The 16,750-nt window shown below is 38.3% G+C and overlaps 1 protein-coding gene across 1 annotated transcript in view; it reads right to left on the bottom strand.

Moving 5' to 3' along the window:
• The window catches only part of LOC114660828 (electrogenic sodium bicarbonate cotransporter 1-like), a 42,399-nt gene extending 26,287 nt beyond the window's left edge, over positions 1–16,112 (bottom strand). The window contains exons 1-7 of the mRNA XM_028813756.2: positions 15,783–16,112; positions 5,856–6,016; positions 5,512–5,664; positions 3,385–3,446; positions 1,790–1,947; positions 1,595–1,682; positions 1,178–1,332 (exon numbers count right to left, since the gene is read on the bottom strand). Of these exons, the coding sequence (XP_028669589.1) occupies positions 1,178–1,332; positions 1,595–1,682; positions 1,790–1,947; positions 3,385–3,446; positions 5,512–5,664; positions 5,856–6,016; positions 15,783–16,045 (1,040 nt within the window). The 5' untranslated portion in view covers positions 16,046–16,112. The remainder of the gene's footprint in view (positions 1–1,177; positions 1,333–1,594; positions 1,683–1,789; positions 1,948–3,384; positions 3,447–5,511; positions 5,665–5,855; positions 6,017–15,782) is intronic.
• Positions 16,113–16,750: the final 638 nt, after the last annotated feature.

The following is a 16,750-nucleotide window of genomic DNA, read 5'->3' as shown; positions in this document are numbered from 1 at the left end:
AAGATAGGGTGAGAAACTCAGTCATCTGGGAGGGGCTCAGAGTAGAGCCACTGCTCCTCCGCATCGAGAGGAGTCAGATGAGGTGGCTCGGGCATCTGATCAGGATGCCTCCTGGACGCCTCCCTGGTGAGGTGTTCCAGGCACGTCCAACCAGGAGGAGGACTCGGAGAAGACCCAATGACACGCTGGAGGGACTATGTCTCCCGGCTGGCCTGGGAACACCTCGGGATTCTCCCAGAAGAGTTAGAAGAAGTGGCCGGGGAGAGGGAAGTCTGGGCATCTCTGCTCAAGCTGCTGCCCCTGCGACCCGACCTCGGATTAGCGGAAGAGGATGGATGGATGGATGGACACATAACTGGAATGCAGAAACACACATAGACAAACAGATCTTTTAAAAACAGGCACTCGCACAAACAGACTCATACAACTGAGTACACATAAGAGATAACACAAGTATTATCACACAGCATAGCCTGACCATACTCTTGCCTGGTGTCCAGAAAACATATCAATCTCTAGTCTTCTTGGTGAGCCACTGTTCAGCTTTTATTTTATCCAACCATCCATTATCCAACCCGCTGTATCCTAACTACAGGGTCACAGGGGTCTGCTGGAGCCAATCCCAGCCAACACAGGGCGCAAGGCAGGAAACAAACCCCGAGGAGGGCACACACACCCACACACCAAGCACACACTAGGGACAATTTAGAAACACCAATACACCTAACCTGCATGTCTTTGGACTTTGGGAGGAAACCAGAGCACCCGGAGGAAACCCACGCAGACACAGGGAGAACATACAAACTCCACACGGGGAGGACCCGGGAAGCAAACCCAGGTCTCCTTACTGTGAGGCAGCAGCGCTACCACTGCACCACCATGCCACCACCTTTTCTTTTCTATTATATTATATTATATTATATTATATTATATTATATTATATTATATTATATTATATTATATTATATTATATTATATTATATTATATTATATTATATTATATTATATAGTTCCCTTTGTATGCAGCAATAGCACAAATGAGTCAAGAAACCCACAGAATCCATGCATGATAATTACTACAAGGGGACGTCTTGTGATTGAGACACTGGATAGCCACTGCCCCTAAGCAGCCAGTCAAGTGAATTGTTGCCATATACAGTACACTAGACTAAAATACCTCTTGTGAAGAGAAGGCAGATATTTTGGTGGCTTTATGCGGACTGTGGGATCCCAGCGTCCCGGTGGCAGCACAGTAAGTTCATCAAGAAACTCATCAATCCCTGCTATCAGCTCTTCCTTGTTGTTAGCCTTCAGTGCCACATTGTGGTACAGCTAGAGGAAAAGACATATTAAATTTCTGTAAAACCTTTCAAAGGAAAAGCCAAAACTCAGATAAAAGACAGCAAACTGAACCCTCGGGTAGAAAAGATACCTTGCCTTCAGTGTTCCTTTCCACCCCTTGCTGGTTATCAGCCTGATTTACACACAATGTTCTGCTTACACTCAAGTGCAGGATATACAGCCTTAGTGTAGCCATCAAATGAGTGACTAGATGGAAAAATGGCTGCCATCCATTTTCATATTAGAAGGTTACCTCATCTGTAAGCAGAGTTGCAGCAGCACGCCCAATTTCACGATATGCATTCGCTTTTCCTCGAGGGCCTAATAATATGAAGAGGAACCTGAAAAAAACATGTTGGCAAGGTTACAAGGTAATATTGGGGTTTTAAAGGCAAAAACCTACTTATGTCCATTGTTTTTCTCCTGTAACCTCCCTAGAAATCAATACCTGGTAGCAAGTGGAACCTCTGTAAGTTCCCCCAGCAATACAGCCTGCTTCATCCTGAGAAATGACACAAATGGCTTCTCCAAAAAGTCCAGTTCCCCAACCAGGATGTTGAACGCTTCTGATCCTTCTGGTATCTTTTTTTTAAACTTGTTTTTCAGCTTAAAAGAAAACATGAGAACTGTTAGGACCTATATTAGATTACAAGAAAGCTGGGTAATATGGGGCTTCCTGCTAACTAAGTGATTGGTGTGACCACTATGGAAACTCCCTTTGTCACACTTACGTACCTTTGGTACTATTCCACTGAAAACTTTATTCTAAATATCATCTTTACACCTAGTCCCATCACTCCATCTTGGAAGCAGACCTTTTTATGTTTGTACAAAATAACACTGACATATACCACACACCAAAGGCCCTCAGATGCTTCCCCTGCATCCACTTTCAGGCCATTTTAGAATCCTACTTCAATCATTGATGCTCATTTGGAAATCTTTGATAGCATAGAACTAGGGATGCAGGATCAAGTATTTACCCTTGCAGATCTTCAGAAGTCATTGATGTCACCTGAGGCTACTCCTCCCACTGGTTCAATGAGTCATTGCTCTCCACTCCATGACACCCAATTCAGTATTTTTCTACCTTGTTTTTGTGAAAATAATACAACAGCGAGTTATCCATGATCTAGGAAATGTTGTTATCTCTGCCATGTGGGTTTTTTTTATGTATATGACACACATCCGCTGTCTCACACATTTGGCTACGCAGTGCTGAACCTCTGAAGTCTCCTCAATCTGTAAACACTTTCAGAAGTGAAACTCCCTTACTTTGTGACAGTCATTTAACAAAACATCACTTCTCCACATGTGAAAGTCACTCTGCTGTTTGGAACTTTTTGTCTGAGTAACTTTTATCTATGCAAGCCATGGCTCTGTAGATGCCAACTCAGAAGCAAGACTTCCACATTTAGTAAAGCTCATTCAGTAGTATGACACCACCACCCAAGTATAAAACTCACCTGGGTGTCTGGTATACCATCACTGTGAATTAACTTTACCGTGTATTACCCTCTTGTGAAACTCAGTCATGTGACTCATTTATGTTGTATGAAACCTTTTCTGTAGGAGTTCTTTAATCATATGGTGCTTCTTAACTTGCTCAGATACTCTTCTTTTCCATGTAAATATACTGAAAGACTGAAAAAACCTAATGTAGTTCATTTCACAAAGGAGTTTGTGTTTTCAGAAAATGAAAATTAACAAAATTAGGAATGTCTAATGTGGCAAAATGAGAGTAGTCAATGAAATAAACTGATATATTTTACTAACAGATATACCTGCCTTCTAATTATGGAACAATTGCAACTAAAAACCATTGACTGTCCAGGATCTCAAAGTCCTGGCAATATCAAACAGGTGTCTTTCACTCACAGACATGCAGATGGCAGTATTGTATCAGAACATTTCCTAATTTTAGCCTGATGATGTTTTCCAGATGCTTTAACTCTGAAATCGATTAAGAAGGCTTGAAAATGTTTTATTATAAGTTAATATCTCCTGAGGCTTTAGAAGAAAACATGTACAGTAAAGGATTACCTGCTTTTTAGTTGGAGAATTCAGTAAGTTATTCTCTTCCTGGGGAATCGGCACTTCCTTACCTGTATCAGAAAGACAAGTGTCATCTGTTGCCAGCATTATAAGGTGACTCTTAAAAGTTATCAATATTACATTTACAAAGCCACTTATTCTAACTGGAGATTGCTAGGGGCTGGAGTTTAGGCCAGCAACAATGGGTTTAAAGGGGGAATCAGTCCAGGACATTGCAGTAATAGTCCACTTACAAACACTCATACTTGACCCAATTTGGAATATCCAATAAACTTAACCAGCATGTCTTTGTGATGTGTGAGGTAGACCCACACAGACACAGTGAGAATTATTTGTAAACTCCACATACACTGTGACTAGGCATGGACAGGATGCTGGACCTATGAATTGGCAGCACTATCCAATGTACCATTACTAGATATTAGTTATTAATCACAGTTTGTGTTTTCTTATTTATACATTTGTCTGCTTGAATTTTTAGAATGCCCATCATGGAATGCTAATCATTTCTCCATCCATCCATCCATCCATTTTCCAACCCGCTGAATCCGAACACAGGGTCACGGGGGTCCGCTGGAGCCAATCCCAGCCAACACAGGGCACAAGGCAGGGGCCAATCCCGGGCAGGGTGCCAACCCACCGCAGTCATTTCTCCATAATTATTGAATTGTAAAAGCTTTGTGATAATGTTAACTAAGAAAAGATACTATATATAAAATAAAGAATATGAGGACGAAAAACTCAATATGACTAACTTCTTCTGATAGAGTTCATCTGTTTAGCATTGTACAGAATTAGACATGCATGCACCTTATAAAATTAAAGAAGCCTCTCTCTCAGATCTCAGCACTTTATAGACAGCACCTGGTAAATTTCCCTAATCTCTACAAGATTACCAAGAAGTCACTCACATGTTTTCATAAACACACAGACAAGCAAAATCCCTTCTAGATTAGAGATGAGCACACTTGGCCCAGGAGACCTATGATGACAGCAAGTTTTCATTACAGCCAGTCTAACAACTTTTGTTTCTGTCCATGTAGGCAGGTCTTTACTACTGTATAATCATTTTTGTAGGCTTTTCAAAGTTTCTTTATTCATTGTATCGAAGATCTCGTGATCTACCCTATTATTCCAACTTTGAACTCTACTATTGTTTGCGTTGCAAAGTGTCATAATGATGTGCTTATCTATGAGGCACTATATAAAATAGATTCACTGACAAAAGCTGAAATTAATACATGTCATTCAAGCTGGTGACTGCTGATCGAACGTTTCTGCTTTTTCAAAAAAATCTCAGAAAAATGCGGCCTGACTCAAACTGAACAGAATAAAGCAAGCCATGTGCTTGTTAAGAAAAAATCATTGTGAATTGAAAAGCAAAGATACAAAACAAGAAGCCCAGTAAAGCAAATGATTCCTTTACAGTTGTAAGTTACTGTCTGATCAGAAGATTGTCTAGTGTAAAGACCTTAAAACTCAGTGGTACCACAGAATTGATGGTGCCCACTTGCTGTTCGTTTTGATACCAGCATTCTGCTTCACTCAGGTCTGTTTCCAGCTCCTCACTCCATGGCTCTACAGTCTTCTTTAAAGGACCTTTTATGATTATGCCAATTAAGGGGTTTACCAAAATACACCTACCATTTGAATGTCACTGTATTCATACTGCCATCCACACACATAACACCAACGTTTTTTAAATGGCCTCTTCCTGCAAATACTGTCTGCATCCACTCAATTTTTATTCTTTATGTCCCAGTCATAGCCATCCAAAAATGTCTCCGATACCAGTAACGAGTCCTGTTTGAACTTCCCCCCATATCTGTAACCCATATATGCATACCTATTCTGCCCCATCATCTAAATGCCACTTGGAGCTATGCTATCCGTCTATCTAAATGTCCCTTATGAAAATAGAGACATTTCTCTGTATATGCAGTACTTCTCCATACTTCTCTCCTTTTTCTGCAGCCCATGCACTCATGTTCCCCCCAAAAACCCCTAGTTTCCATATCAAACTTGTTTCTCTTCCTCGAAAGTACCGATACTCCTCCCTTTCTGTTAGTGCCGTACTCCCATTCCACACTTAACTCTACATAAATGCATTTTAACCTTGCCGAGACAGTCTCCTTCCAAATCCTTTCACAGTCCTCAGCCGACTCATCTTTGACTGATGCAGATGTTCTTGTAAAAGAACAAATTCAATTTTTTCCTGCAGGCTGGGATCCAGGCAGCAGCTGGCCAATGTTATGCTGGTCAGGGTTTCTAGAATGAAAGAAAGTATTTAAGTGGAGCAGACAGTGGCCAGAGGCTGACAACAGGTAGTGCCAAATGGGGCAAACGCAGGCAACTCTTGCCTGGCAAGAGGTACAGTGCAAGCCCCCAATGCACATCCAGTTCTCATCAAGCTGAGCTAAGGAGGGCGCCCTTAAAAGATAACAGCCAGAAGTACTCACCCACAAGCTGCTTCAAGTTGCTAGCCTCCATATCCAGAAGCACTGCACCCCGCATAATGCAGGTACGAAACTCAAATACACTGTGCAGTGAGAACGTGGTAACGTGAGGCCGGCTCCAGCGTTCGCCTCCATCCTCCACTTTCTCCTCGAACTTGATCCACCTGCAAAGTGAAGAGAAATTCAACCTTGAGACTGGAGAGCTCAGCTCCATGTGAATGACTTACTTCTTGTGTCAACTCAAAGACTGTTTGGTTCATTAAAGCAGCAACAAAGCCAGGAATTTCAGAGTGCAGAGTTTTAGATTCTAAAGCTTTTTGTGGACAGAAGGCAAGTTCTTTGGTCCCCTTGACGTTTTTCACAGCTGAAATGAATGACAATTGATGATTAACATAAATACATAAATCAAATAAAAGTGTATAGGGGGTGGTCTGGCTTCTGAATGGAGGGCACTGGCATCTACTAATATCATCACACCATTCCTGCTTTCAGATGAAATCAATAGGACATACGTATATTCATAGCATCAGTGCCAGATTAACCAATAGGCACATGTAGCATATGCTACGGGCCCCGCAATTTTGGGGGCCCGCAAATGGTGGACCCAATATTTAATGAAAAAGTGTAGCATTGAAAAACTGGTCTTTAAAAATATTATCTTTACGTTTTTAAATTGTAAATTTCTTACACAACAAAACTTTAGGGGCCCAACACATAAAATTCACATAAATATTATAAGATTCTTATTATAATCGAGAGTAAAATAATTATTTAGTCCGGTTTGAACTGTTCAGAATCTAAACTTCAGATGATGCAGACCAAAAGGGCCCCTAAATTTGAAATGTGCTACGGGCCCCCAAAGCTCTTAATCCGGTCCTGCATAGCATCATCCTGTTGAATTTCAGTATACTGCATATGACTGAATTTTCATGCAGGCTACAAGATAAACACCTCCACTGAGGAACACAAGAAGAGAGCTTCAACCCACTGATGCTAAAGTAGCATATTCCCCAATCAGCCATCTAAACTACTAAAGTGCTCTCAGCTCATTTACTTCAAATCAGTTTTAGATGCAAATGAGGAAATCTTAATTTGAAAAGTCAGACCTAGACGGGCATAAAAACAGAATAGAGCAATGGTTTACAAACTAGGAGCCAACAAGTTGTGCATATGGGGCCCCTGCAGTCCTGTGGGATTGGCATTCATAAAAAAATCCAATTCTAGTTTTCAAAAAATTTCTTTAAATTGCCTTGTGTAGTTTTTAAATAAACAAAGCTGAAAATGTTCTGCAATTGTTCTATGAAAGTAGTCCTGAATCAATGTAGTTATAGATGAGTGCTGCAGATCCATCAGGTAGAAAGTTAATCACTCCAGCCAATTTCAAAATGGAAGCTGAAACACATTTGTACATTTGCATTAATATTCTCCTAGTCAGTAACAGGGCACAGTTTTTGATCAATATATCAGTATATTTAAAAATGTCACAGCTTAAGAAGAGAGACAATTACTACTGGCTTTAAGAGGAAAAAGGGATAAGGTGGAGTGTCCAGCAGAACTGGAAGGAAGTAACTATTATAATATTCTTGTGAGAGGGTGGACCTACATGGTGAAGGTCTATCTTGCGCTTTGATGACCTGTTCTGTTATATTTACTCCTTCATTTATAATGCTTGTTTTCACATAACAAGCCCCTCCTCAAAATTCACAATTTTTGGATACAAACAGCATGTGACCACATTGCTGTGTACTTAAAATTCAGTGTGGAGTGTGTGGCGAAAACCTAGAGTGTGCCAAGAGCATGCGGGGCCATGTCTCAGTGTCTGACGTCATTTTCACTGAGGGCATGTTAACTACTGTATGGCAGGACATTTTAACATTTAATCCATTTTCCTTGATATTAAGGTTTTGAAATTTGATATCCAGTTTTTAAAATTTGATGTTGAATTTTTGAAATATTATTTCAAGTTTTTAAAATCTGAGATTACATTTTTAAAATTTTATATCAAGTTTTTGAAATTTTATATTGTGCTTTTAAAACTTAATTCCTAAAAAGAGAGCTTACAGTGCATCCGGAAAGTATTCACAGCGCATCACTTTTTCCACATTTTGTTATTTTGTTTTGTTATTCCAAAATGGATTAAATTCATTTTTTTCCTCAGAATTCTACACACAACACCCCATAATGACAACGTGAAAAAGTTAACTTGAGGTTTTTGCAAATTTATTAAAAATAAAATAACTGAGAAATCACATGTACATAAGTATTCACAGCCTTTGCTCAATACTTTGTTGATGCACCTTTGGCAGCAATTACAGCCTCAAGTCTTGTTGAATATGATGCCACAAGCTTGGCACACCTATCCTTGGCCAGTTTCGCCCATTCCTCTTTGCAGCACCTCTCAAGCTCCATCTGGTTGGATGGGAAGCGTCAGTGCACAGCCATTTTAAGATTTTTCCAGAGATGTTCAATCGGATTCAAGTCTGGGCTCTGGCTGGGCCACTCAAGGACATTCACAGAGTTGTCCTGAAGCTACTCCTTTGATATCTTGGCTGTGTGCTTAGGGTCGTTGTCCTGCTGAAAGATGAACTGTCGCCCCAGACTGAGGTTAAGAGTGCTCTGGAGCAGGTTTTCATCCAGGATGTGTCTGTACATTGCTGCAGTCATCTTTCCCTTTGTCCTGACTAGTCTCCCAGTTCCTGCCACTGTAAAACATCCCCACAGCATGATGCTGCCACCACCATGCTTCACTGTAGGAATGGTATAGGCCTGGTGATGAGCAAGCATTCACACCAAAGAGTTCAATCTTTGTCTCATGAGATCAGAGAATTTTCTTTCTCATGGTCTGAGAGTCCTTCAGGTGCCTTTTGGCAAACTCCAGGCGGGCTGCCATGTGCCTTTTACTAACGAGTGGCTTCTGTCTGGCCACTCTACCATACAGGCCTGATTGGTGGATTGCTGCAGAGATGGTTGTCCTTCTGGAAGGTTCTCCTCTCTCCACAGAGGACCTCTGGAGCTCTGACAGAGTGACCATCGGTCACCTCCCTGACTAATGCCCTTTTCCCCTGATCGCTCAGTTTAGATGGCCGACCAGCTCTAGGAAGAGTCCTGGTAGTTTCAAACTTCTTCCACTTACGGATAATGGAGGCCACTGTGCTCATTGGGACCTTCAAAGCAGCAGAAATTTTTTTGTAACCTTCCCCAGATTTGTGCCTCGAGAATCCTGTCTCGGAGGTCTACAGACAATTCCTTTGACTTCATGCTTGGTTTGTGCTCTGACATGAACTGTCAACTGTGGGACCTTATATAGACTGTGCTGAAAAGAGGAATGGGCGAAACTGGTCAAGGATAGGTGTGCCAAGCTTGTGGCATCATATTCAACAAGACTTGAGGCTGTAATTGCTGCCAAAGGTGCATCGACAAAGTATTGAGCAAAGGCTGTGAATACTTATGTACATGGGATTTCTCAGTTATTTTATTTTTAATAAATTTGCAAAAACCTCAAGTTAACTTTTTCACGTTGTCATTATGGGGTGTTGTGTGTAGAATTCTGAGGAAAAAAATGAATTTAATCAATTTTGGAATAAGGCTGTAACATAACAAAATGTGGAAAAAGTGATGCATTGTGAATACTTTCCGGATGCACTGTAAATACTAATATATTATGGCATGCCGTATTAACATTTAGTCCATTTTCCTTTTTATGAAATTTGATATCAGGCTTATAAAATTTCATATCACACTTTTGACATTTGTTATTAAGCTTTTGAAATTACATATATTTCTTTTATTTGATATTACTCTTTTAAAATATGATATTGAGGTTTTGAAATTTTATATCAAGTTTTTAAAGTGTGATATCACGCTTTTGAAATTTGAATTTGATATCGAGCTTTTGAAATTTGACATTGTGCTTTGACATCTGATATCAAGTTTGAGGATTTTGATATCAAATTTCAAAATCTCAATATCAAATTTTAAAAGCATGATTTCAAATTTTAAGTGTGATATCAAACTTTAGAAGCATGATATTAAATTTCATAAACATGATATCAAAATGACAAAATATGATGTCAGAGTTTAAAATTCATAAATACTAGCATTTAAGCTCTCATATGAAATTTCAACAGTGCGATATCAAATTTTAAAACCTTGATATCAAATTTCAAAAGCTCAATATCAAATTTTAAAAGCATTATATCAAGTTTCAAAAGCTTGATATTAAAATTTAAAAGCTTGATATCACACATTACAACGTTGATATCCATTCTTAAAAACTTGATATCAAATTTCCAAAGTGAGATATCAGATTTTAAAAAGCAGATATCAAATTTCAAAGGTTTGATATCAAACTTTAAAACTGTGATAGTGAATTTTATAAACCTGATATGAAATTTCACAAAATATTATATCAAAAAGACAAAAATATGACGTGAGAGTTTAAAATGCATATAATTTTGCGTTTCAGCTAACATATCCAACTTTAAAAGTGTGATATCAATTTTTAAAAACTTTATATCAAAGTTCAAAAGCTCAATATCAAATTTTAAAATGTGAAATTTTATTACACCGTTATCAAATTTTGAAGTGCTGATATCAAATTTAAAACTCATGATATCAATGTTTTAAAAGCACAACATCAAATTAAAGGAATTAAATGTTAGAATGGCTTGCTGTATGTTAACTATTGTATAAACCAGCCTTGAGAAGCTGGCCACAAAAAAAAAAAAAAAAGAAAAAAAAGATGCCTTGAAGACGCATGAAGAGAAGTAGGAATAATACAGTTGATCGCTGCATTTTAAGGCACTGCATAGTAAATAGCAAGCTGAAGCTGAATATGAAGAAAAAAATCTTTGGAAAGGAATAAAACAGAAGGGGGGAAGGTCTTGTCACTTGTACAAGTACGTTATTTTGCCAAGCTAGTTAATTAACTAGCTTAGTCTAAAGTTGTATTAAAATATTTTAAAGTACAGTAAATAATTTCCAACATTCACGTGCATTCCTTTATGCCTTCTGCAAAAGAATGCCATATTTTGCACTACTTGGAGTATATTTACAAATGATGAGCACCCTGTGTTATCCAAAACAGGTTAAAACATGTCACTTGATAAACAATCATGCCTCAGTGAATGTTATCTCTAGAGATGTTAAAGTTTGATTAACTTACTACATATAATCCTACACACAACCCAAAAACATGGACGTCTGGTGGACAGGTGTTGCTAAATTGGTCTGTGTATGTGTGTATCTGTTCACCCTATGATGGAATAATGCTCTGTCCAGGACCTGTCCCTACCTTACGCCAGATGATTGGTGGGATAGGCTCTGGTTGTCCTATGACCATGCCATGGATAAGCAGGTTAGGAAATTGATGGATAGATAGAAGCAGCACTCTTAATGTGTAAAGGCAGAGTTTTGTGTTCTGACATGAGCAGATGGTATCATTTTAAAATTAATAAGTCATGATGTTGCTTATCCCTAAATATAATATGCAATCAAAGTTTCAATTACAGGCCTGAAAAATTTAGAAAAGCAAAAGTAATCATTTAAATGATAGACACTTCCTAAAAACTCTTGTTCTGTACTGCATTTACTGCTGAACCTCTGGCTGTAGCTTGGTGATTTGAACGTTGTCATTACAAATGGCAATTGTTATAATGAAATATACTCAAAATATGTAATTCTAATCTTGCAAACCTAAGATTACAACTTCACAGAACTCTCCAAGATAATACCAGTCTAAGATGTGCTTATGTGAATAGCTGGAACTCTGAATCTTGTTAGTAAAGTTTTAAAAATGTACAGGAGTACAGGCTGCAGCAGGATGAGAATACTACTGTCAGATGGCCACCAATCCCAAATCACTCTGCCACCTGACTAATAGTACCTGAGCTTTGAGACAAGTGGGCAGAGCAATGTCAGGAAACTGTTGCAAAGTTCAGTCATTATTGATGAATTTGCTTTCACCATTCATTTGGGGATGAGAAAACATGGAAGGAATTAAATCTTCATTCCATGGGAAAGTGACATGAAAATAAATCTCTTATTTTTAAGTATTAGCCCCAGATTATACCCCCATAATTCCCTCTTTTTTCCCCTTGCCCTTATTTCCCCCCAAGATGTGAAGATTCCCCCAAACCTGCCTACCCTGGGCATAAGAGAATGGTCACTTCTGAAGTAAATACACCCCAATACATGAAGTCAGAGCAGAAACTACCTATTCGTTATTTAATACTGACAGGCAGTGGTGCAGTAAGTGGGATAACTGAAGTAAGAGAGATTCAGTCATCCTGATGACACCTACCTGCTGAAGACAAAAGTGTGACATTGAACTTTATGTGTGTATATTATTTTAGGGCTGGGAATCAGTTAAAAAATGAGTTAATCTCATAAATATATGAAATTAATCGCAATTAATTGCATCAACACTATGCGATTATAAAGTCAATACATTAATAATGAAGTGAATACATACTGAATCATAAATTAAATTGGTAGAATTGATGTGTGCCTTGCGTTTTTTGGGGTAACGAAAAGTGTGCCACCACAGAAAACGTTTGGAAAACACTGCTCTACCTACACCGTTACTCCTGGCATGCTGAAAAAGATCTCCGTGGCTTTTATCCCACTTAAAAATTGACACCATGTATTACCTGGAGGGTTAAGTTGCATTCTTTACATAAATTAGCGAAGATACTGAAAACTTGAACATGAGTAGGAATAATCGTTGCACTTCTGTTTCATAGAATTTTATCATTATTTTAGGACAGTCAGCACTGCAAACTGCATGGCAGACTGGCGAGTTAAATACAAAGATACTTGAGACTAATATTAGTTTTAGTGCCACTCAAAGATACCTTATTTAGCAATTATGTGATATGACGTTGATTCAATCTTCTTACAGAAACATGAAATGAAAAAAAGACAATGCGTGATTTTTACCTTTACTTTTTAACCTAACTTTAATTGCATCTGGACTGCGGTAAACCCCCCAACTCACCACCTTTCCTCTCATGCTCCTGCACCCATGTCAGTATGTATGAATCAATGAAATGAACAACAGTGCAATGTATTGGCATGTGGCATATCGTTGTGAACCGTGTAATATGAAATATTAAAACTTTAAATGAATATTATATTACGGTACTGGATATGTATGTAATTCTTTAGGTAAAGACTTAACTCACTTGAACTATTGATTTGTAATGTTGAAAAAAAAAAGCACGAAAATGTCGCCCTGACCAAAGCACTGCCAGAGGCGTTTGCTTCAATGCAGTCCCTGGATGCGACAATATTTTTTATTGTGTTAAACAGACCATATTAATCTCAAGAATTAACGCATTAACTTTCCCAGGTCCAAAAATATATATACATATACATATACTATACTAACATACACTCGTTTATGAGATAAGACAATTGGTAGATGTCATTGCTAAAAAATACTTGGATGTAATAATAAATGTTAGCATAAGCTTTTTAACAAAAGGGGGAGAGTCATTAAAAAATATATTTCAGGTTTATTGTCTTACCTACAAAAGTGAATATTTTAAGAATAGTTGTATTATGTTTAGTTATAAAGCAGTTCTGTTGGGGTGTTAAATAAAGTTTTATTATTATTATTATTATTATTATTATTATTATTATTATTATTATTATTATTATTATTAAGGGAACATTCAGTGGAAGGACTACTTTAGAGTCTGGGGTATTATGGTGTAATTAATACATTTTGGAGCCTCGGTAGGATATTACAGGATGAATCACAAAATGAAAGTTTGGTCATAAATATGTCTTAAAAGGTCCCGTCAGTTACACAGCACCCAAACACAAGTCTCCATGCTAGGCAGCATTTTAGTTCTACCGCTTTAATTTTTACTGCATGCCTGGAGCAAATCTGCTATCTTTCTCAACTGGATACAAGCAGCCTGGGCCTGCAGAGTTTCTTTCCCAATGATACAATATTTTTTGTTTTGGTAAAGTTGTTTGTTTTTGTTTGAAATTAGCAGAGTAATGCAGAAGAATAGACATTGAGGAAGAAAGAAAAATAATAATTATCAATAATGATATGCATTTCTAACATTTCCTTTTAGTGTTATTAATACTAATGTGCAAGTAGAAATCATTTGTTTCAGACAGAGTTTCTGATGTTCTCGTAACTTTGTCTTTTCTTGAAAAATAAATCTAGAAATTGACTGAAGATAAAAGCATAACTCAATCTCCTTTTTTCATCACAAGTTTTATGTAACTTGGATGTGATTTTTCTCCTTCTTTTGAACCCAGATTTATATATAATTGTATACCTTTGTAAATGTAAACATTTTTAAGTTCCACATCAAATCACACAACTGTTTTTACATTAAAATCAATTCATTAAAAAAATTGCATATTCTAGGAAAATAAAAAATACAGACCCACACAAAAATTAATAATAATCCCTTGTTAAAATTCCCTATTCCAATATTAGGGAGGCAGGATTTTAGAACTATCATCTTTACTTGTGTGTAGTAGAATTCAGTACTTAACAATTTAAGACCAAACAAATAGTGGCATTTCAAAACTTTTCAATTCCTGGAGGTAGTATGCCAAGAAGAGACGATGCAAATCCCTTCCCTGGAGATATTGCATGATATTTGATCACATACTGCAGGTGTCAATAATGTCTGCTATTACCTCTATAATAATGCCATGTGAGTACTCATAACAGAACCCACATCCAAAATTATGCCCAGCTTCGTAGCATTGGATTTATATTAGTGGGGGTACATGACCAGGTGGTGCAACTTTTTGTGTGGCGTTAGCATAAAAAGGTTTGGAAACCCCTGGACTAGATAGTAGAGCGGTGGTTCTCGAGCTCAGTCCTGAGGGCCCTCGTGGATTTTTGTTTCAAATAAATTCACAGTCAATAATTCATTTTTCACTTTAATTGATCTCATTGTTTAATTAGCTGCCAGCTTTTCTTCTGTTATTTTGCATTAGTGCAGTAGTGTGAGATTTGCATTTATAAAAAACACCTGTATTGTTTGCTGTATTGTACCCTTCAATGCTTAACTTGGTTTTCATTTTCTTTTTAATTCACTTTTTTTGTGGCGTTTGATCTTTTAATTATATTTGACTACTGACAATAAACAATGAGCTGAGAAAACACCAATGCAATGCAAACAACATGGAATAGGGCATGTTTTTTAACTGTCACACACTTATGTGCTTATTACTAAAGAATAATTTAAAATAAGCAGAACATTAAAAAAGAACAAAAAATGTAAAAATTAAAAGAATGCATTCTTACCAACTTAACACAAATCCTTGCTTCATTCTGTAAGTATATAGCAAGCTCAGTTTGCAAATTCAGGAATAATACAAAAAAAAATCAAAGAACTAACAGCTGGCTTAATTAAAGTCCAAATCCAATTAAAAGCAGAAGCTGGTTGGGATGAAAACTTGCATCCACAGTGGTCCTCAGAACTGAAATTGAGAAGCACTGGTCCAGAGCAAGAGAGAACTGGTCATTGTGAAAGATCTGAAAGCGTGCACAAGGTGCTGGTCAACTTCCTTAAATAGCTTATAGTAAAACACTTGTGTACAGGAGGCTGCAGGGTCCTCTTTGGCACTCTGGCCACATTTGTAGTATCAGTGCTAAGAAGTGGTTAAAACAGTCTAGTTTTTCTAATTATTTCCTTAATTAAATAACTAAGGCAACATAAACATAAACTCTATTTTCCTATCCTGGACTAGAGACTTGTAGGAGCACTGCACAGCCTTTAGACTGTCAAAAGATATAAGGAGCATCAGTAAGGTGATACACTCAGTTGTTAAATAGGGCTTTCTTAAAGAGCACAGCTAGAACTTTCTAACCACTTCATAGCTCATGGCTTTGCGTAACCCCGCATTGTGTCTCACCCCATCTGGTTCTCTTTCATAAGATAAACTTACCTGGCTGTCTCCTTCCACATGACATTGTCGTCATCCTCCTGCCACAGTTCACTCAGCTGGGTGAAGAGGGGTGCCAGTGGAGCTTCCCAGTAAGTTACAGCCACTGGGGGCAATGTTGAAGAGAAGATGCTTCTGCTTGCTACCTGAGAAATGGTCACAGAGCATGTAGGGTGCTGGCCAGCCGTCCTCTCATGCTCCCCGCAACCACGGAGAGATGTGCTCGTCACCACCATGGGCAGTACAGCCTTCTCCTTGAAGGTCATGAGATGTACTTGGATCACCAGACCACAGGAGTGTGTGCCACCAACAGGCTGTGCTCATCTTTTTAGGAGGCTTTGCCAGCTGAATCCAGACAGGAGCACTCACATGACATTAAGTTTACTAAACATACAGAAGGAGGAGGCATCCTGGAGATGTAGCAATGCAGGCAAAGTGGCAGAGGCTGCATTTCGCTAGTATGAAGCAGTCCCAGCTGGAATCTAAGCAGGTAGTTGTCATCAAGTCAGATATGAGCGCATAAATGGGGTCTTAAGCAGTGAGTATATGGTGCAGCCTAATGGAATAGAAACCCTCAAGCAGCTGCTTTCAGAGGAAATATTAAGTATAGTGCCATTCAGAGTGACAAAGGTGAGCATGCAGCACAGGAACAAGGCCAGGGAAGGCGGCTGTATTTACTGAGTTGTGTCAACATGTCTCGTGTTGTGTTGTTTACACAACATGCTGGGTTTCTCATTTGCTCGCTCTACACCTCAGTATTCACAGTCCATGCTGGCGGTGGCAATGCGTCATTTCATGCCATTTCACAAAGCAGAAAGAGGAACTGTATTTCACTTAAAATCACCTAAACTCCATGACCCAGCACCCCAGTTAGCCTTTTTATCACTTCTAACTCATTTCATTTGTCTTTACTTACTTATCCCACTCTTTACTGGACAATATGAATAAAAATCAATGTCCTGTCTGACCAT

This window comes from Erpetoichthys calabaricus, chromosome 11 (genome assembly GCF_900747795.2).
Source record: "Erpetoichthys calabaricus chromosome 11, fErpCal1.3, whole genome shotgun sequence".
Classification (NCBI taxonomy): domain Eukaryota; kingdom Metazoa; phylum Chordata; class Cladistia; order Polypteriformes; family Polypteridae; genus Erpetoichthys; species Erpetoichthys calabaricus.
This window is presented reverse-complemented; position numbering and strand designations above follow the sequence as displayed.